The 21,116-nt window shown below is 40.4% G+C and overlaps 1 protein-coding gene across 16 annotated transcripts in view; it reads right to left on the minus strand.

Annotated features, from left to right (window-relative positions):
• The window catches only part of BCAS3 (BCAS3 microtubule associated cell migration factor), a 569,341-nt gene extending 548,494 nt beyond the window's left edge, over positions 1-20,847 (minus strand). For 7 of the 16 annotated variants that reach the window (XR_014238437.1, XM_082372013.1, XM_082372014.1 and 4 more), the window contains exons 1-5: positions 20,684-20,846; positions 18,866-18,953; positions 14,359-14,413; positions 8,594-8,669; positions 436-542 (exon numbers count right to left, since the gene is read on the minus strand). Coding sequence is in view for 15 of the 16 variants with exons in the window: in XM_082372013.1 (XP_082228139.1) it covers positions 436-542; positions 8,594-8,669; positions 14,359-14,413; positions 18,866-18,936 (309 nt within the window). In the remaining variant the exon portion in view is untranslated. Of the gene's footprint in view, positions 1-435; positions 543-8,593; positions 8,670-14,358; positions 14,414-18,865; positions 18,954-20,667 lie in introns of all 16 variants that reach the window. The other 9 variants (XM_082372023.1, XM_082372024.1, XM_082372025.1 and 6 more) reach the window with 6 other exon arrangements.
• Between the last annotated feature and the right edge of the window lie 269 nt (positions 20,848-21,116).

A 21,116-nucleotide genomic window follows, 5' to 3' on the forward strand; every position in this document is an offset into this window, starting at 1 on the left:
AGGGAGTTTTGTTACCCACTTATACCTCCTGAATTTTGTACCATGTGAATGTTTTAACTAATTCAAAACATTTTTTTTAAATGATCACTGTTTTTTTTAAAAGCCTTCTGTAAGCCTCTTTACTCTTCTGTAAAAATGCAGTTAAAGATAATAATAATACCAACTAGGTAGAGTTACTATGATAAGAAATTAGATCTTCCATGTAAAGTGATTCCCACAATTGCTGGCCCACTTTACAAATCATTTACAACATCTTTAATTTCCCATTTTCCACTTATCCCTTGGGCCTAGTATGGGGTTCCACACACAGCAGTCCCTTAGCAATTGCTTGCAAAATAAATGGATGAGACCTTAGAGAAAATATCGCCAGGTTTCACACCAGCTAGCATGCTGAAAAGTATTGTATTTCAGGGATTCAACCATCTTCATACTTACAGGGATGCTCCAGACCTGCATTCCATCACTGTAGCCAATCATAATCAGCAAAGGTGGCTCATTCCCTGTGCTATGTATTTCATGAAATTCCAGATTTCTTGATGTATCTGCATTAGAATTAAGTAACAAAGGAGCAAATTAAAAAGACAACCCTCAGAATGGGAGAAAATATTTGCAAATGAAACAACAGACAAAGGATTAATCTCCAAAATATACAAACAGCTCATGGAGCTCAATATCAAAAAAACAAACAATCCAATTAAAAAATCAGCAGAAGACCTAAATAGACATTTCACCAAGGAAGACATATAGATGGCCAACAGGCACATGAAAAGATGCTCAACATCACTAATTATTAGAGAAATGCAAATCAAAACTACAATGAGGTATCACCTCACGCCGGTCAGAATGGCTATTATCAAAAAATCTAGAAACAATAAATGCTGGAAAGGGTGTGGTGAAAAGGGAACCCTCCTGCACTGCTGGTGGGAATGTAAACTGATACAACCACTATGGAAAACAGTATGGAGGTTCCTTAAAAAACTAAAAATAGAACTACCATATGACCCAGCAATCTCACTACTGGGCATATACCCTGAGAAAGCCATAATTCAAAAAGAGACATGCACCACAATGTTCACTGCAGCACTATTTACAATAGCCGGGACATGGAACCAACCTAAATGTCCATCGACAGATGAATGGATATAGAAGATGTGGCACATATATACAATGGAATATTACTCAGCCATAAAAAGAAACAAAACTGAGTTACTTGTAGTGAGCTGGATGGACCTAGAGTCTGTCATACAGAGTGAAGTAGGTCAGAAAGAGAAAAACAAATACCGTATGCTAACGCATATATATGGAATCTTAAAAAAATAAAAAATGGTACTGATGAGCCTAGTTGCAGGGCAGGAATAAAGATGCAGACATAGAGAATGGACTTGAGGACATGGGGTGGGAGGGCGAAGCTGGGATAAAGTAAGAGTAGCACTGACATATATACACTACCAAATGTAAAATAGATAGCTAGTGGGAAGCAGCCGCATAGCACAGGGAGATCAGCTCGGTGCTTTGTGACCACCTAGAGGGGTGGGATAGGGAGGGTGGGAGGGAGGTTCAAAAGGGAGGGGATATGGGGACATATGTATGCATATGGCTGATTCACTTTGGTGTACAACAGAAACTAACACAGTATTGTGAAGCAATTATACTCCAATAAAGATCTATTAAAAAAAAAAAAAAGACAATGCCAATCAGCAAAAACAAGTACACTTCTTTAATGTTACTGGCGTAACAACTGTTTAAATTGTTTTTCAATAAGAAGTTCTGAAGTATTTGGAAGACATTTAAAGGAAAGAAAACAGTAAGCTGAAATCACAAAACTAGTATTTTTTTTTAACAGTACCTATAATTATCAGCACAGGTAAGGTTTTAAAAATCAAACTCTCTCAGTAGAGTACAAGTACCAAGTACCACCCCACTACACACAGAGAGTAGAACCTAACACAGTGACAGCAGTACCCAGTAGGAAACTAGTGCCAGGTAAAAAAAAAAGCACATAAGGAGAAGTGCCCAGCGGAAGCACACAACATAAACTGTGTGGGTTCACAAGTTGCATCTGGACACTCTGAGAAATAATAGGCAGAGGACAGGGAAGAGCAAGATGCGGAGAGGGTTTTGCAAACAGCCAGAGGTCTTCTGTAAGTAGGTAGACACAAGAGTCTGTGAAATTTAGTACTGTTAATGTTCCTCAGTTTCCTCACCTGTAAAATGAAGGTAATCATACTCATATGTCAAAGAACTGTTGTAAGAGTTAAATGGGATAATATAAGAAGCATTTAGAATAGTAACAGGTATAAGAAACACTATGTTGATGTTATTACTGTTGTTATAAAATCATGCTGCAGTAAAAATAAATAAAAATAAATAAAAATAAAACTCTCACTAGATACCTAGGAAATACTAATATCAGGAACAAAACCACCTGTAAATGATAAATGAAAATAAAATATTTTACCAAAGTTAACTAAATATAAATATGACATATAATCATCTAGAATTTCTAATACATGCAAATTTAGCAATGGAAGAAAAATTATATTCCTTTACATACAGGAATTAAATCCTGCTATATCTGAACACACTGGGCATATAGTCCACTACAGGAGAACTGTGTGGTTTTTGTTTTTTGAATTTATTTTTGGCTGCGTTGGGTCTTCCTTGCTGCACGTGGGCTTTCTCTAGTTGCGGCGAGCGGGCCTATTCTTCATTGCGGTGCACAGGCTTCTCATTGCAGTGGCTTCTCTTGTTGCAGAGCATGGGCTCTAGGCACACGGGCTCAGTAATTGTGGCTTGCAGGCTCTAGAGCGCAGGCTCAGTAGTTGTGGCACACGGGCTTAGTTGCCCCGCGGCATGTGGGATCTTCCCAGACCAGGGATCGAACCCGTGTCCCCTGCATTGGCAGGTGGATTCTTAACCACTGAGCCACCAGGGAAGTCCGGATTATGTTTCCTATATTTAAGAATAGCAAGGAGGCAATTTGGTGGCACTCTGTTAGGTTCTGTAGTCTACTCTTTGTGTGTAGTGGGGTGGTACTTGGTACTTGTACTCTACTGAGAGAGTTTGATTTTTAAAACCTTACTTGTGCTGATAATTATAACTACTGTTAAAAAAAAAATACTACTTTTGTGATTTCAGCTTCCTGTTCGCTTTCCTTTAAATGTCTTCCAAATACTTCAGAACTTCTTATAGAAAAACAATTTTAAAAATTTCAAATAAATCAATACCAGGGAATTTTAGATGTAAATGACAAAGGTGAAGTTAATAAAATACTAGAGGAACACTGTAGAAACGTATTTTCATGATCACGGTACAGGGAACAACTTTACAACAGAACACAAAAAAACTCTTAGCATAAAAGATCGGCAAATTCTACTACATTACATTTATTACATTAAAATGAAGAACGTCTGTTACTCATGAGCCACCCTTACCAGAAGAGTGAAAAGCCAAGCCACAGCATGGGAGAAGAGACAACTATAACCTCACAAGGATTCATCTAATACATATAACAATTAAACATCAATATGAAAAAGATAAGTCATTAGAAAAATAGGCAGGAGACATGGAAAAACACTTCAAAAATAGTATAGTCAAATCATCAGTGAACATGAAAAGTGGCTCAACCTCATCTGTAATCAAGGAAGTGCTAATTAAAACCACAATGACAAAACCAAGTGGTGGCAGGATATGGAGTGAAGAGGCTGCTTATTTATTGCTAGTAACTGTAAATCAGTACAATCACTTTGGAAAACAGTTTGACAATATATACTCAAGTTAAAGATACCATGCCCTTGACCAAGTAGTTCCACTCTAGGCATATACTCATTAGAAGCCTCAGCACATATACACCAAGAGATAAGAATACTCACAGCAGCATTACTATAAAGACCCAAAAGCTGGAATCTATCCAAATGTCCATCAAGAGGAGAATGGACAAGCACAGTGGTACACGGATACAATGGAAGACTATTCAGCACAGAAAAAAATGACCCACTACCATATACTATAACATGGATGAACCTCACAGACATAATATGCAAAAAGCATAATATGTCAGACACAAAAGCCTATATACCGAACAATTCTATTTATATGAAATTCAAAATCACTAGGCAATTAGGTAGCAACATTCTATTTCTTACCCTAGGCAATGGCTACACAGGTGTTGGATTTGTAAAAATTCATTCATTGATCCATATTTTTGTGTTATTTACCATGATATATTTGCACAATAAATAAGGTTTTTTAAAAATCATAAAGCAGTAATATCCCTCCCCCTTTATTTGACTTCATTTCCTCTCCTTCTAGAAGCTAAATTCCTCGTCTATTTATAACTGTCATCTGTTTTTCATCTCTCATTCACCCCAAATCCATTTCAGAATGTGTTTCTGCCCCTAACACTCCTCCCAAGTGACTTTTGCTATGGTCACCAATAACCTCCAAGTTGTTGAATCCAATATATGTTTTTCAGGCACATCTTGTTAAGATTGTTCAGCAGCTATAACCGATGCTCACCATTTTCTCTGCTGGCTCATCTTTTTCTAACCACTCTTTAAATATTGGAGTTACTCAATATTTAAAGCAAATTCCTAAACTCTGTTTTCTTCTCACAGTATACGCTCCCCAAGTGATCTCATTCCAACCACTGCTTCAGTCAGTATCTGCTAGTGACTTCCTCAGTGTGGGTTTTTGCATGTCTCAGTAGAAGATCAAATTCCACTCAAAGATCAGGATTTCCTCCCCAAACCTGATCTTCCAGAGCTCCCTATTTTGGTGAATAGCATGTTTATCTATGCAGATAGCAAAATCAGGAACCGCCTTCTTCCTTCCCTCTAGCAATAAATCTGTGACCAAGCTCCTAAACAGCTCTCTTCTTACATCACCACCACCCCTGTCTACAACATCTACTGCAAAAGCCTGAGTGGCTTCCTGCCTCCACCACTGCCTACCAAACTCCATATTTCAGTCAGACTGCTCTTTTTAAAATACAAATAATGGGGAATTCCCTGGTGGTCCAGTGGTTAGGACTCCGTGCTCCGTGCTCTCACTGCCAAGGGCCTGGGGTTTGATCCCTGGTCAGGGAACTAAAATCCCAAAACAAACAAACAGAAAAACAAAAATAGGGACTTCTCTGGTGGCGCAGTGGTTAAGAATCCGCCTGCCAACGAAGGGGACATGGGTTCAAGCCCTGGTCCAGGAAGATCCCACATGCCGTGGAGCAACTAAGCCCGTGCATCACAACTACTGAGCCTGAGCTCTACAGCCCGCGAGCCACAACTACTGAGCCCGCATGCCACAACTGCTGAAGCCCGTGCGCCTAGAGCCCGTGCTCCGCAACAAGACAAGCCAGCGCACCTCAACAAAGAGTAGCCCCCGCTCATGGGAACTAGAGAAAGCCCAACGCAGCCAAAAATAAATTAATAATTAATTAATTAAAAATAAATAAATACATAAATAACCTGCTTTGGCTACTTCTTACACCTTTTTCAGTACAGTGCCTTAAGAAAAACAATCTTAGGTATAAATAAGGCTGCCTGACAGCAAAAACAGAACAATGACCATGATACAAAGGGCCTTAATCTCACTTTCTAATAAACTCCAAAAGTAGTAGTCTCTACCTAACACCAAACCAAAGTCAGTACATTGATTAGGAATGCAGATACCTAGAAGGATCCAGGACTGGAGAATCTCAATAAGCCAGGTTCCTTAGAAGTACTCCTGTAAAAGTTGTTACCTACTCCACCCCCAAGCATGACAAGCCCATAATCAAATGGGCTGCAGCCTGGAGGTAAGGGGCCAACTGGCACCACTTTATAATTTCAAGCAGAAAAGCAGAGCTCTCAGGCCTGTTGGAATAAACAGAAAGCAATCACCAGAGCAGAGTTCAATTCGAACACTGCAAGTTTTAAGTTAATAGCCAATAGAGTTTCATTAATACGATAAAGTAACTTAAATCTACAGACAGGTAAAAGACTTCTAAATTGTTTTGCCAGAAAAACTCCCAGTCTAGCAAAGAGAAGCCTAAATACCTAATACAATCTCTGGGTACTTATAACTGCTCTACAAAGAAGCAGCCTGCTAAGCTAATATGGCTGCAATCAGAAGAATTCCCTCCACTGTCTGCCTTAGGATATCATGAAAGACAAAGGCAATGAACAAGGAATTGCATCCCAGCTGCAGCAGGCACAACCAGGGAAGGGCAGACTGGCTGATCAAGAATCTCTAATGCAATGGAAAAGTTAGTCCTTGTTAGCTTTCTTCAGGGAGATGTTGGACTTGCAGCCAATGAACCCTACTTTTTCTTTCCCACAGCCAAATTTTCTTTCAATTATATCTCAGAAGGTCTGCCACACAAACACCTAAATAAAACATTCCTGAAGAAAGAACACAAATAAGAGACAAATTCAAGAAATGTTCTAAGAGGGACTTCCCTGAAGGTCCAATGGTTAAGACTCGATGCTCCCAACGCAGGGGGCACAGGTTCGATCCCTGGTCGGGGAACTAAGATCCTGCATGCCGCACCGCATGACCAAAAAAAAAAGAAATGTTATGAGAGATTGGGGAAGTTAAGGAGGATCAAATAGCTTGGTAATATTTACTATTGCCTTAAAACAAACACAACTATACACATACACGTGCACACATGCACACACACCCCCTAGGGCTAGAGATAATAAAAAGTATATCCTTGAAAAACCAGGACAAAATTTCATACACTATCAATATGATATAGAAAGGAGAGACCAAAGGACACGTGAGCGTGCTTAAGTATTTAACAGGAAGATGTATAAACTTAAACGTTTAATAAGTCAACGGGGATATGGGATACTAAATTAAGGACAATCATTATAAGTTCAACAGAACACAAAGTACCAAATAAGCAGTTTCCATCTACATTTCCAGATGTAGATGCATTTTACTTCAATAAAGCAAATGCTTTATAGAGCTTTATCACACCAGCAAGTCTTATTTGTTGTTTAAAAACAAAACAAAACAATAAAACCTTGCCTAAAGATTATTTTGATGACATTTTTTTAAAGATAACTTTGTGGTTTGTTTTTTTTTTTGGCCACGCTGCATGGCTTATGGGATTTTAGTTCCCTAACCAGGGATTGAACCCAGGCCCTCAGCAGTGAGAGCATGGAGTCCTAACCACTGGACAGCCAGGAAATTCCCCAATTTTGTGATTTTTAAATTATTTTTAACATTTTGCATATGCTGTACAAGTTTTTGCTATTATCTGGCTAATATTTTCAAGACCATGACCACATTTTCTTTGTTATTAAATCAAGAAAGTCCTCTAATACATTCTGACATCTACAAAGCAAATATACTTCCAGGAGGGAAAAGAGTATGAATTCATGAGGAATTGGTGATAGAAAACAAAAGATGACCGACACTTAAATAGTTATTAATAAAGAAGGAAAAGGAAGAAAGAAAAGAAGAATATACTAGTAAACAAGGAAATTCGAGTCATAAAAAGAAAGGAAATTAAAAAGAAATAGTGTAGGAAAAGTTTATATATCATAAATAATCACCTATACAAATGAATGTGTTATTCTCCACAGAGGGCACAAGTTGTCATTTGAACAAACCAGCTGACAGAGAATCCAAAATTCAAAAGAAACCTATTTGCAGAAGTGACACTTAGCCTCTCGCATCCTGGACCGTAGCTTTTAAAGGAAAATACGGTATTTTAAAAGTCTCAGAGGAGACTAAGACTCAAGAGTATGGTATCCATCAAGGTCCAAGTGAAAACAACTCAGTGTATTCATAATTGGGAATTTAATACAGACAACTCGTTACACAGATGACAGAATAGCTAAGAAGCCAAAAAAGGAACTGTGAGGCAACCTACTGGATTAGCAATGGCGGGCAGCCATCACCACCCCTACACTAGGGAGACAGGGAGGAGGGCAGGGCGCTGGAGTCACCTGGCAGAAACTGGAACCCCAGTGGAGCTGCCGAGGTGAAGTGAAAACCAGGGAGGAAATGCAGCTGCTGACAGAGAGGGAGAGGGAATAATACTCTTCCCTTTCTCCCATCCTCCCTTTCAATTACTCACCAGTGCCTCCCAAACTCAGTCAGAGGAAAACAGACATGGCAGCCTGGGAAACAGACAAGCAGCAGCCCCCTTGCAAGAGGGAGCAGGAAGGAGCAATGAAATGGAAGGTATCTGAGAACAAACAGGCCTTGAACTGGCACACATTCTGCTCAGAAAAATAATTTTAAAGTCTAAAAAGTTCAACACTAATGATTATTTTGCAGTTATAAATCCTATACAAGTAACCAAACTGGAATTCCAAAAACTTATTTTCTAAGAAATTGTTATCTCACTTGGACTTGAAGTTTAAGGCTAGGCACTACATGTTACAGTGACTCTAAGACTTGTACAATACAATATTAGTTCTAATCAAGTTTCTGTAGTTGAATATGTTACTTTTTAAATTAAAAATAAATTTATTTTGAAAACTTAAAAAGTCACTTAAAGAAAAAGTTATCTGACAAAAAGTAAGGGTTCTCTTTTTGGAATCAGGTCAACCTCAAACAAACATTGAATTCATATGCCCCCCAAAAGTTAAAACCATACCATTTAAATCTGCATTTTCAAATCTGACCCAGACTATTTTCTCCTTTTCTTCTGTTAGAGGTGTTCCACTGTAAGCCTGCATAGTAAACAGAAACACTTGAATGAAAATGTTTTACAGCTCAAATATTACTGATGTTCAAAACAAAAAGTAACTTAAATAAGGCCAACCCTATCCCCCTCCAACCTCACCAATCCTACATCTTAAGAACTAGCACATTTTGTAATATTTTTATTTTTAAAGAAAGTTACCCAGGAGTCTGATAACCTTGGTCAGAAAAGGGTTTTTAGCCTAAGAATTACAGAAACCTAAAATACAATGATCACAGTCTATTAGGAAGCATCACTCTAATTCAAAGGTACTCAAAAAACTAATCTCCTATACTGGTCCACAAATAAAGCTGAAGAAATACACCAAACTACCACACATACCTATTTAGTTCCCAGGTGTTTATGATCAGGCAATTACACTCTACCTAGAATTGTCAAGAGCATTACTTTCTGCTAATCACCAGTTCCAGGTGGAGGGCATGGCCAGGGTTGGGGGTAGAAAAAAACGTATTACTTTTTCAGTCTCTTATCTGGCCTCTGAACCCAAACTATTAGCTTTCTTGCAAGCCTGCAAGGGTCACAAAGATAAGCCTGAACTGCTGTGAAGTCACAGGAAAAGTATCAACGGTACCCATCAATATTCAAAGGGAGTCATCTCTCCTCAAATCAAATGTTTTTATTTAAAACTGTCTAGATTTTCTAGATTGTATACACTTGCAAGCACTTAGAATGTCAACAGAAAGCTGCAACGTTTTCAGTTATAAAGTGGTCTTCAGTTCACAGAACAGTTATTTAATATAAGCTGGATCAAAAGCATTCAAAAACCACTATCCCATGTATAATCTGTGTTATACACAACTTGCTTTAAATTTCCATGCAGTTTTACAGCCCTTTTCCTTTACTGCACAAGGTTAACGGCCACTGAAAATATTACTAAAAGACAGGGTTACTCTAATAGTAGGTTTACTATGCAAAAAGAAAAAAAAAGTTATCTTACACATCCTTATGATTTCAATTGTTTAAAAAAACAAGTTGTGTACAGGGTAGTTAATTCCTTTGGAGAAAAGGAAAACCTGCACTAGAACCAACTAATTCATCTACTTTATCTTCATCTCATCCTCATCTTCTTCCTCTTCTTCCTTGGTCTTGCTCTCTTCATTCTTGAAAATTCTCCTTTGCAATATAAACTTCTTATTTGGGAATAATTTTAGATTACTAAACAGTACAGAGTTCTCATATACTCCTCAGCCAGTTTCCCCTACTGTTAACAATCTAACCTAACAAAATCTTACCTTACCATGGTACATTTGCCAAAGCTATGAGACTAACGCCAGTGCATTACCACTAATTAAAGCCCCAGACTTTATTTGGATTTCAGCAGTTTTTCCACTAATGTCCTTTCTCTGCTACAGGACCCAATCCAGGATACCACATTGCATTTAGGACCACCTCTTTTTTCCTATGTCAGGCTCTCCCTTAATCTGGTAAAGCTATAACATATACAATATCTTCTTCCATTTAGCAGATTTATTATAAGGCTGATAATCACCTGCATTACTCAACATTCTCCCAATTCCTCTGCAACATTTGCACGGTGTTCTCCTTTGATTTCTGGCCGATATGCAGCACGAAACAAGGTTAAAAGAGGCCTTTCAGTGAATAGAGATTCTTAAACTTTTTTCTTTCCCCTTCAGGGGGAAACAAGACTTTCATAAGGAGGCCTGCATACTTTTGCTATGTCTTCAAGTTTTCCTCTCTCCTTAGCAGACACAGTGTTCTTTACTAAGCATTTTTGAAAAAATTCTGTGAAGTTGACTGAAGAGGGTTGCTTCTTGTGTGCCTTCCTGCAGATTGGCATCAAGAAGGCATATGACATCATGTCATTTTGCCTCTCAGCTTTCTATGATATCCTTTGCTCATGTTTAGGTATTTTACTGTCAGTGAAGCACAGACTCACCCAGTGCCCATCCAGGTTTATTTGCTATCTTACTGGAGGTCAGTGCGCTGCCACACAAAAGTTTGTTATTTCTCCCCCCAGCACTGATTTTTAGCCCTCCTTCTCCAACCAAGATCCAACTGCTCTAGCTCTCTTATTTACAGTTGAAACTTCCACCCCATTACTGAGTACAAGATTTATCTCTCCTTTTATTTCTTATCTAGTTTCTAACGCATATACACGTTCATAAGCGCAAAGTTATTGTTCAATTTTAAAAAACACAGCAACAATCACTATAATATGTTGTGTTTTATTTTTTCACTGGAGAGAAAGTAACTTCCATTGTGTGCTATTTGTCAAAAGTATAATTTTTTTTTTTTTAAGAAATTATTTTTCAGACACTTTCAACTCTAATTTTTTTTTTTTTTTTAAATTTTATAGCTACTTTTTAATTTTTATTTATTTATTTATTTTTGGCTGTGCTGGGTCTTCGGTTCGTGCGAGGGCTTTCTCTAGTTGCGGCAAGTGGGGGCCACTCTTCATCGCGGTGCGGGGACCGCTCTTCATCGCGGTGCGCGGGCCTTTCACTATCGCGGCCCCTCCCGTTGCAGGGCACAGGCTCCAGACGCGCAGGCTCAGTAGTTGTGGCTCACGGGCCCAGCTGCTCCGTGGCATGTGGGATCTTCCCAGACCAGGGCTCGAACCCGTGTCCCCTGCATTAGCAGGCAGATTCTCAACCACTGCGCCACCAGGGAAGCCCCAAAAGTATAATTTTTAATCACAGCAAATTATTCTATAGGGACCACATATCACAATTTGCTTGACTGCTACTGACATTTGGGCAGGCTACAATTTTTCACACTGAAAAATGTCAAAATTTCTCACTGAAATGAAAAGTTCTGAGCTTTAACTTTTTTCTTTGCTGAATTTTTTTAAAATAAATTTTCAGAAGTACAATTATTATATCAAACGGCACAGTTAGGGCTTCTACCAGCTGTCAGTGACATCTGCGTCAGTGACACAGTAGGAACTCACTCTATTTATGACAGCTGAAGAAGCTGATACCAGTCTAACAACACATTTTCTCCCTTTTAGGCATATCTGGAGACCCAGAGAATAATTTCTAAGCTCCATGAATTTGATAATTCCCAGAATAGGGCAGGAGTTGGAACATAACATCAGCAAAAATATATCATTTTCCAAATGTCTGACCACAAATTGCCAATGGGGGATTACGGATTAAATGTGGAAAAAAGGAGACCATGGGTCACCAAATCTGGCCCACGACCTGTGTTCATAAATAAAGTTTTATTTTAACACAGCCACACCCTTTCTTTTACATAAAAAGCAGGGCTGCGTAGTTACAACAAACATTGTATGAGGGACTTCCCTGGTGGCGCCGTGGTTAAGAATCCGCCTGCCAATGCAGGGGACACAGGTTCAAGTCCTGGTCCAGGAAGATCCCACATGCCGCGGAACAACTAAGCCCGTGAGCCACAACTACTGAGCCTGCACTCCGGAGCCCACGAGCCACAACTACTGAGCCCGAGTGCCACAACTACTGAAGCCTGCGTGCCTAGAGCCCGTGCTCCACAACAAGAGAAGCCACCGCAATAAGAAGCCCGCACACTGCAACAAAGAGTAGCCCCTGTTTGCTGCAAATAGAGAAAGCCCACGCACGGCAACAAAGATCCCACGCAGCCAAAAATAAAAATTAAAAAGCAAAAATTAACATTGTATGAATTGCAAAGCTTCTCTGGCCCTTTACAGAAAGAGTGTGCCTGACTGCTACACTAGACCATGAAGCCTTAAGGACAGGCACTGAGTATCCCCCAACTTAACACAGCACCTGACCGGTAGTGCCTGAATTTTTGCTTTCTTTCCACAGTCACTAGAATAATGACTTACCTAACATAAATTTCTTAAATGAGTATTCTAATTCTTAGATCCGGGACTACAACTTCACTTCTGAAGTGACTTAACTCTGATCCCAGTCTTCACAGTCAATTGCATGGATTATCCCCTTTCTAATGTATAATCCTCATGAAAACTAAGTTAATCTTCCACCTTCCGGCGTTTTTACCCTATCAGTTTCAGCAGTCCCCTATTTTCAATCTATTGCTCAACCTAGTATTCTTGTTTCTCTAGCAAACTCTCCAACTATTCCCTCAAAGCCTCTGGCTGCGGCCTCTCTCCTCCAGCCAACAAAAACTGCTTGCTACGCAGGGTTTCCATTAGCACAAAAGGTGCCTTTGTAAAAATCTGATAAAGGGGCACTCTACAGCAGGCAAATTACCAATATTTTTAAATGCCCCTTCCTTGGAACTAGCCTCACGTCAGGGCTCAGGGCTTAAGAGAAAGGTGCAGTTTGTAGAAGACCAAGTTGGATTTCGGCCCCTGATTGTTCTCTAAGCCTGTACTGTACAGAGTACAAGATTCTCCACAGCCACGGCAACGCTGCTGCCTACCATATCCAGTTGGGCCGTTTCCTTTACCATCAGATTCCCAACCTTGCCATTCATTTCCACTAACGCTACTTCCAATGTCCTTTGGAACTTGACTCTTTCACGCTTTCTTTGCTGTGCATTCCCTTAGCAATTACATATTCAGTCTGTACTATCAAGTGCAACACTTAGTGATATGTTGCTATTACCCCTGACTGCTTCAAGCCATTTGACTTCCCTTCTTAACCAAGTTCCTCAAGAAAAGAAAGCATTTGCTTTTCCTTACATGCCCCACAGACCTTGTCATTGTGGCCTATTTTCATTAAAGCTGACCGAACATAATAATGGAATACCAAACATGCCTTGATACTTTCCCTTATTTGATGAATACAATTTATTAATACAACTGAAATCTGGATTTTAGACTTTTCTAGGTAGGACCTTCTCATAAAGCTGGGACACTGGATCCATGAGTGTTCTTTCTGAACAGTGCAATTACAGATACCACAGCAGTCAGAACAGTCAGAACACAGCAGTCAGACATCATCACAGGAGAAAACACAGAAACCTTTCCCTTCAGTAGTTCCGCTAAACAGTGTTTCCCAAAGATATTGTTTCACAAGAATCACCTGAGATTCTTCCTAGCGACACAAGTTACTGGATGCCACCTTAATTCCCCTGAGTCAAACTCACTGGGAGACGGGCCTGGAAATTATTATTTTTAACAAGTGTGCCAAGCGACACCTATGTTAATTTAAGTCTGGGAGACGGTGCACTAGAGGTGATCCCAGGAGGGTTCCTCTCACTCTTTATTCTCACATTTACATAGAGGGAACAGTAAAGGGCTTACTCTCTTATAAGTTAGAGTAACAAGGCAAGCTATAATTGGCATAAAACTACTGCTCAATAGGAAAGTGATACAGATTTGACCTCAGTGTAGTATTTAGTTAATATAGTATCTAGTTAACCAAATGCAAAGCATATATTGCTTATTTCACTTCCAACAGGCAACATTTAACTAGGACAAGAGAAAGATTTTGGAAAGAGAACCCAAATAGACAGTTCCAAGCCCCATCTCTCAGCTAATATCGCACCTTGATTCCTCTTAGTAAAGCAAGGGCTGAGGAATAATAATTATGCCACCGTCAGCACAAAACTAAGGCACATCTAACAATAACAGCAAGTATGGTTCTACCCTACCAATGCTCGGGATGCTAAAACATCAAAAGTCTTTCTAAAGTTGACGATACTGGTGTCAAGTTCAGGGAACAGAATATTTCAGAGATTCCCTGGCCAAGAGTAAAGCCTACTATTTCTGAAACCACACAGACACTTACCTGGGGCACAACATCCTGCAGAAAAGTCACGACACTTTCCATGTAGGACTGCTCCCTGAAAAAGGGTGAAATGGATAAAATTTTTCATGACAGCTTAATATGAAACATGGAAAAGCTCTTTCTACAAGCCCTAATAAAGTTATTCATAATTCCAAAAAAATAGAAAAAACAACTCTCATCGTCTGATAATTCTGCTAACCTGCTTTCTTAATTTCTTTGAATATGTTATTAAATGCAAATGAGATTTTAAAATTTTTAAACATTATCTTTTCTTTTCTGTTTTTTTTTTTTTTTTTTGGCCGCGCCATGGGGCTTGTGGGATCTTAGTTCCCCAACCAGGGATTGAACCCCCGCCCCCTGCAGTGGAAGCGTGGAGTCCTAACCACGGGACCACCAAGGAATTCCCAAACATTATCTCTTCTTAAAAGTCATGCTCCATTTTTTTTTTTAGGGACTTCCCTGGTGGCGCAGTGGTTAAGAATCCGCCTGCCAGTGCAGGGAACACGGGTTCGAGCCCTTGTCCGGGAAGCTCCCACATGCTGCGGAGCAACTAAGCCCATGCACCACAACTACTGAGCCTCCGCTCTACAGCCCACGAGCCACAACTACTGAAGCCCGCGCACCTAGAATCCATGCTCCGCAACTAGAGAAGCCACTGCAATGAGAAGCACGTGCACCACAACGAAGAGTATTCCCCACTCGCTACAACTAGAGAAAAGCCCGCGCGCGGCAATTAAGACCCAACGCAGCCAAAAATAAATTAAAATTTTTAAAAGTAAAATAAAAATTTAAAAAGTCATGCTCCAATTTTTTTTAATTGAAGTACAGTTGATTTCCATTATTGTGTTAGTTTCAGGTGTACAGCAAAGTAATTCAGTTATATATTTTTTTCTGATTCTTTTCCATTATAGGTTATTACCAGATATTAAATATAGTTCGCTGTGCTATACAGTAAATCCATGTTGTTTACGTATTTTATATATAGTAGTATCTGTTAATACCATACTCCTAATTTATCCCTCCCTCTCTCTTTCCCCTTTGGTAACCATAAGTTTGTTTTCCATGTCTGTAACTCTGTTTCTGTTTTGAAATATAAACGTTCATTTGTATTATTCTTTAGATTCCACATGTAAGTGATATCATATAACATTTGTCTTTCTCTGCCTGGCTTACTTCACTCTAGGTCCATCCATGTTGCTGCATATAGCAATATTTGCTTCTTTTTTATGGCTGCACGCTCTCTTACTTTGATACAGATAGAACTTTTAACTCGTATTTGAAGGAGTGCTGACAGAAGACTTGGCTAAAGCAGGACCGTCCTCTTGAGTCAGGGCAGAAGAATGCCCTAGTTAGAGCAAGAAAAACTGTTGCTGAGGACTCAGTATTTAGTGACCTTCTCTTTAACCTGGTTAAGAACCTAGTCCCTTACTTGTATCTAGCAAAATGAATCTATATTTTGCTGCAGGTGCAGGCATTAGGAGGAGTTATTAAACAGCCCTCACAGAACTTTTGGTGTGGATAAGGTATGGGAAAATATCAAAATGCGTGAAAGTGAAGAACTATTAAGGACACTAAGATATTTTAAATGGGAAATATATGGAGATCAGCAAATGGAGGGAAAAAATTTTTCTTCAAAATATATACCAAATCAAATTCATTCCAGAGAAATGTGAAAAATTACATTTGAAGAAAATAATGTGTTACCCTAAATCCTATTTTTTTAAAAGGCAATATGCCTTAATACCGACAAAAACTGAGTAGGCCTTAAAAAAAAAATTTGATTAGGCCTGCCCCTCCAACCTCATTTTTCTCCCACTCTCGTAACTTACTCTGCTTCAGTCACATGCAACGTCAATTCTTAGACTACACCAAGCTCTTCTTTGAATCAAGACCTTTACACCAGCTTTTTTTCTGTATGGATCCCTTCGCAAATTCTTCCCTGCCTTTTAGATCTCCAGCCTAAGTGTTACCTCCTCAGAGAGGCCTTCCCTGACGGCCTTAGATCATACTCCCCAATGCTGTTCTCTATCATAGCACACCAGGCACTGATCAGAGCCTGTAATTACTTATTTACTGTGTCCCCCACTAGAATGCAAACTCTATTACAGAAAGGAATCCATCTTTCATATTTACCTTATATCTCCAGAATCTATAAGCCAGTACTTAGGCACAGAGTAGATGCTCAAGCATTACTTGTTAAAAGAATACTGAATAAATTAAAGAACTTCAAAAAACACTAAAATTATGTATTGCATAACAAAAAGCAATATATGTGGAATACCATATGGTGAGGCAGCATAGAATAGTGCATAAGCACACAGACTCTGGAGACAAACTGCCTGGGTTTGATCCAGGTTTCCCTTCTTGGATGTTACCAAGGAAAATTTTTCCCTCTCTGCTTTGGTTTCCTCATCTGTAAAATGAAGATTGCAACAGTACCTAACTCATAGCTAATAATATGCTTAGCCTGTTGCCATGGTCCACAGTTAGCAAAGAAATATATAGCCCTGGGAAATGCAGGAGGGAAAAAAAAGCAAGTATAACGGTGAAATATCATACTATACATATATTTTTTGTTAGTCTGAGAAGGCAATTTTATGTAACATGCTAAACTGCTCAAGGGAAATAATCCAAAATTCTACAATTCCCTTATGAACACTTTGAAAGACAGAAAACAAACTTTATCTCCTTAGCCAGGTATTCAAGGGTCTTAATTGTCCACCCCAACCTCCTTTAAACAGGTCAACTTCCCTAGATTTCATTTATGAAAATAGCTTGCCTTTCCCACCTCTGCTTACTCCACTGCCTTTGCCGAAAATGTGCCCTTGATTCTAATTGCCCAAATTGTATTCAGCCCTTAAAGTACACTATAAATGTTAGCTTTTTCAAATTTTATTTATTTATTTTTGGCTTCATTGGGTCTTTGTTGCTGTGTGCGGGCTTTCTCTAGTTGTGGCGAGCAGGGGCTACTCTTCGTTGTGGTGCGTGGGCTTCTCGTTGCCGTAGCTTCTCTTGTTGCGGAGCACGGGCTCTAGGCACGTGGACTTCACTATATGTGGCTCACAGGCTCTAGAGCGCAGGCTCTAGAGCGCAGGCTCAGTAGCTGTGGCAAACGGGCTTAGTTGCTCTGTGGCATGTGGGACCTTCCCAGACCAGGGCTCGAACCCATGTCCCCCGCGTTGGCAGGCGGATTCTTAACCACTGCGCCACCAGGGAAGTCCAAATGTTAGCTTCTTAATGAAACCTTTTCAGATCTAAAATACTAAAATACTCCCACTAAAATATTCCCTCCAATCAAAATTTTAAAAAAATAATAGGGACTTCCCTGGTGGCGCAGTGGTTAAGAATCCGCCTGCCAATGCAGGGGACATGGGTTCAAGCCCTGGTCCGGGAAGGTCCCACATGCCGCGGAGCAACTAAGCCCGTCTGCCACAGCTACTGAGCCCGCGTGCCACAACTGCTGAAGCCCATGCGCCTAGAGCGCATGCTCCGCAACACAGAAGCCACCGCAATGAGAAGCCCGCGCACCGCAACGAAGAGTAGCCCCCACTCACCACAACTAGAGAAAGCCTGCACACAGCAAAGAAGACCCAATGCAGCCATAAATAAATAAATAAATAAATAAAATAATTAATTTAAAAAACAAAATATTCCCTCTAAATTCCCATGCTGTTTTGCTGGCATCTTTTTTATTCATTAGAGTGCTTGCAAGTATACACATCTTAAAACTACATTAGGGACTTCCCTGGTGGTCCAGTGGTTAAGAATCCGCCTTCCAATGCAAGAGACGCCAGTTCGATCCCTGGTCAGGGAACTGAGATCCCACATGCCGTGGGGCAACTAAGCCTGTGTGCACTCTAGAGCCCACACGCCACAACTAGGGAGAAGCCCCCACGCCGCAACAAAAGATCCCATGTGCCGCAACTAAGACCCGATGCAGCCAAAGAAAAAAAGAAAAAAAAAAACATTAGATTATAAGCTCCTGCAAAGCATAGCCATGCTTTGTCAAAAAAATGCTTAAAATATAGAAATGTACTCTTTATGACATTCACTTTGAAACTTTCTGACTGAGACCTAGAGTGATACATCACAATCTAGTAAACATATACATAGATATGAATGAATATTATCTATGTGCGTGTCAGAACACAATACTAACTCCCAACTATATTTTCTACTATATTCTATTTCATTTTTTGAATAATGGTCCTGGTCCACTAAACCGATTTAATGACCCACTAATTGTTAAACCTGAGGTTTGAAAAAGCAGTACTCAAGGATAAAATAACAGTGCTTTTCAAGTACTCTATAAATGTGCTAAATACATCAAACTGACCCTCCAATTATTGCTTTTATTTGGCCTTGGCAACGATGTTTATCATCCTGTAAAGCCAAAATTAAACAGATGTTACAAAAGTAAGCACTGCTTAGAAAGGAAACCTAAATGTTAGTTACTATTCTGAGTAATCTTTCCTTTACCTATCAGGTTTAACTGAAATTTGCTTACGTGACAGCCTGAGGGCGAACCACGACTCCACCAGTACAACGACTGGGTCTTCTGGGGGAATCTGTAGCCATTGCTTCATTCACAAAACCTGTTTCCAGAACGAAAAGACAGAAAATAATGGATCATTATTGTTGGGGGTCGGGAGAAAGATACATGGTTGCTCACTAGAGATCCCTTGTCACAAATACCTAAATGTTAGGTCCTAAAATGCAGGAAAATTTCCCAGCAATTCCTATTACACCTAAAAGAGGGGAGTGCAGAAGAGGAAGAAGTAGATAAAAGATTTTTCAAACTACTGTGAGGTTTTCTTATTTGGACCAAGCCACAGAACCACAAAACTAGTTAAGACCCGTGCAGGACCCTTTGATCTACTGCTTTTTTATTGTTTTTGTTTGTTTGTTTTATTTATTTTTGGCTGCATCGGGTCTTCGTTGCTGCACTCGGGCTTTCTCTAGTTGCGGCAAGCAGGGGCTACTCTTCACTAGAAGCGTGCAGGCCTCTCATTGCGGTGGCTTCTCTTCTCCGTGTCGCAGAGCACGGGCTCTAGGTGCGCGGGCTTCAGTATTTGTGGCACGCAGGCTCAGTAGTTGTGCCTTGCGGGATCTAGAACATAGGCTCAGTAGTTGTGCAGCACGGGCTTAGTTGCTCCGCGGCATGTGGGATCTTCCCGGACCAGGGCTTGAACCTGTGTCCCCTGCATTGGCAGGTGGATTCTTAACCACTGCACCACCAGGGAAGTCCCTGATCTACTATTAACATAAACTAGGAAGGGATGGAAAGTCTAGCACAGGATCACTTTATAAAAACAAATATCCTAACTTTGTGAGCCAAATTAAAGAAATTAAAGAATTTACTGAAATCTTATATTGAGATAATAAAAATATACATGGTATAATATTTTAAGACCAAATGGAACAGTGAGGTACTACCTTCCAACTAAGAGTGTTGGGAAAATAGGAGTAAAATGGCCTACGTATCCTGATGGATGTTAACTAGTCTTATTGTGGTGATATTTCGCAGTATATACAAATGTCGAATCATTATGTTGTACACCTGAAACTCATGTAATTTATATGTCAAATATATATATATATTTTTTAAAAAAGACTGCACAGTCACAATTTAACAAGACTATCAAAATCATATTTGTAACCTAATTTGTAACCATATTTGTAACCTCTGCTACTGTAACCTAATCACCAGAGTCTAAATAAGTAATAAAAACGTATATGACATTAGAAGCCCTTCCAGTCTCATCACTGAATCCTGATCCTTGAATGTCTAATAAGCACCTGAATCACTGGGGAGGTTTTAAAAGCATGGACTGTATGTGGTTAAGGTTAAAAGAGACAGCAATATTAAAGATCTCTTACACGGCTCAGGAAAGCCCACAGCCTGGAACTAATCTTGAAAGCCCCTAAAACCATCTCTTCTAAGCAGGGAGCATTCTATCACCTTATTTGAAAACTCGCAAACTGATTAGTCCCATCTGCTACAACCAAACCACGCTGTGCCCCAACTAGCCCAGATACCCCTTCCTCAGTGGGTATCTTCACCTCCAGCCCCTGAGCCCTCTCATTTCCATTCCACCCTTTATTCCTCGAAATACAGGCTCCCAAGAACGGTCTTTAAGGGCCCTGTCTCCTGAGGACGACCCTCGCCAGCCCCTCAGGCCCCACTCTCCTGAAAGACATCAGCACGGCGTTACCCATTTCACCTCCAACGCTGAGCCACCGCTGTCCCCGGCCGCCCTCTGGCCCCTTGCCCTCCCTCCCCTCCCCCTCCGATCTCCACAGCTCTACCTCGTCGAATTCCTACCAGCCAAGCCCTCTCCCCTCACGCTGCTCGTCCCACGTCCTCGCCAAGCCTCCTCAAAGCCGCAGCACCACCAGCCCTCTCACCGGCCGCCCCGCCGGTAAACGCTGCTCTCCAGCTCAAGACTCACTGTTTGGAGTCTCCCCTCGTGATTGACGGTTACCACTTCCTACCACGCCTCAGCGGAACTACCTTTCTAGCCAATCCTAGAAGCAAACTGGCCGCGGCTGGGCACCGCCCTTAGAGGTCAGCTTTGCCAACCAGCAAGTAGCAAAGAGGCGGACCCGCCTCCCGAAGTGATCCAATCCGCTGGGGCTCGAGGGAAAACACAACAGTATGTAAGTTCGGGTGAAGCCGAGGTGTCAGGTTCGGTTGCGAAGGTAGGCCAGGTAGGGAGGAGTTACAAACATGTCTGTTTTCCTTTGCACACAGCCCC

This window comes from Balaenoptera borealis (genome assembly GCF_965194805.1).
Source record: "Balaenoptera borealis genome assembly, chromosome: 20".
Lineage (NCBI taxonomy): Eukaryota > Metazoa > Chordata > Mammalia > Artiodactyla > Balaenopteridae > Balaenoptera > Balaenoptera borealis.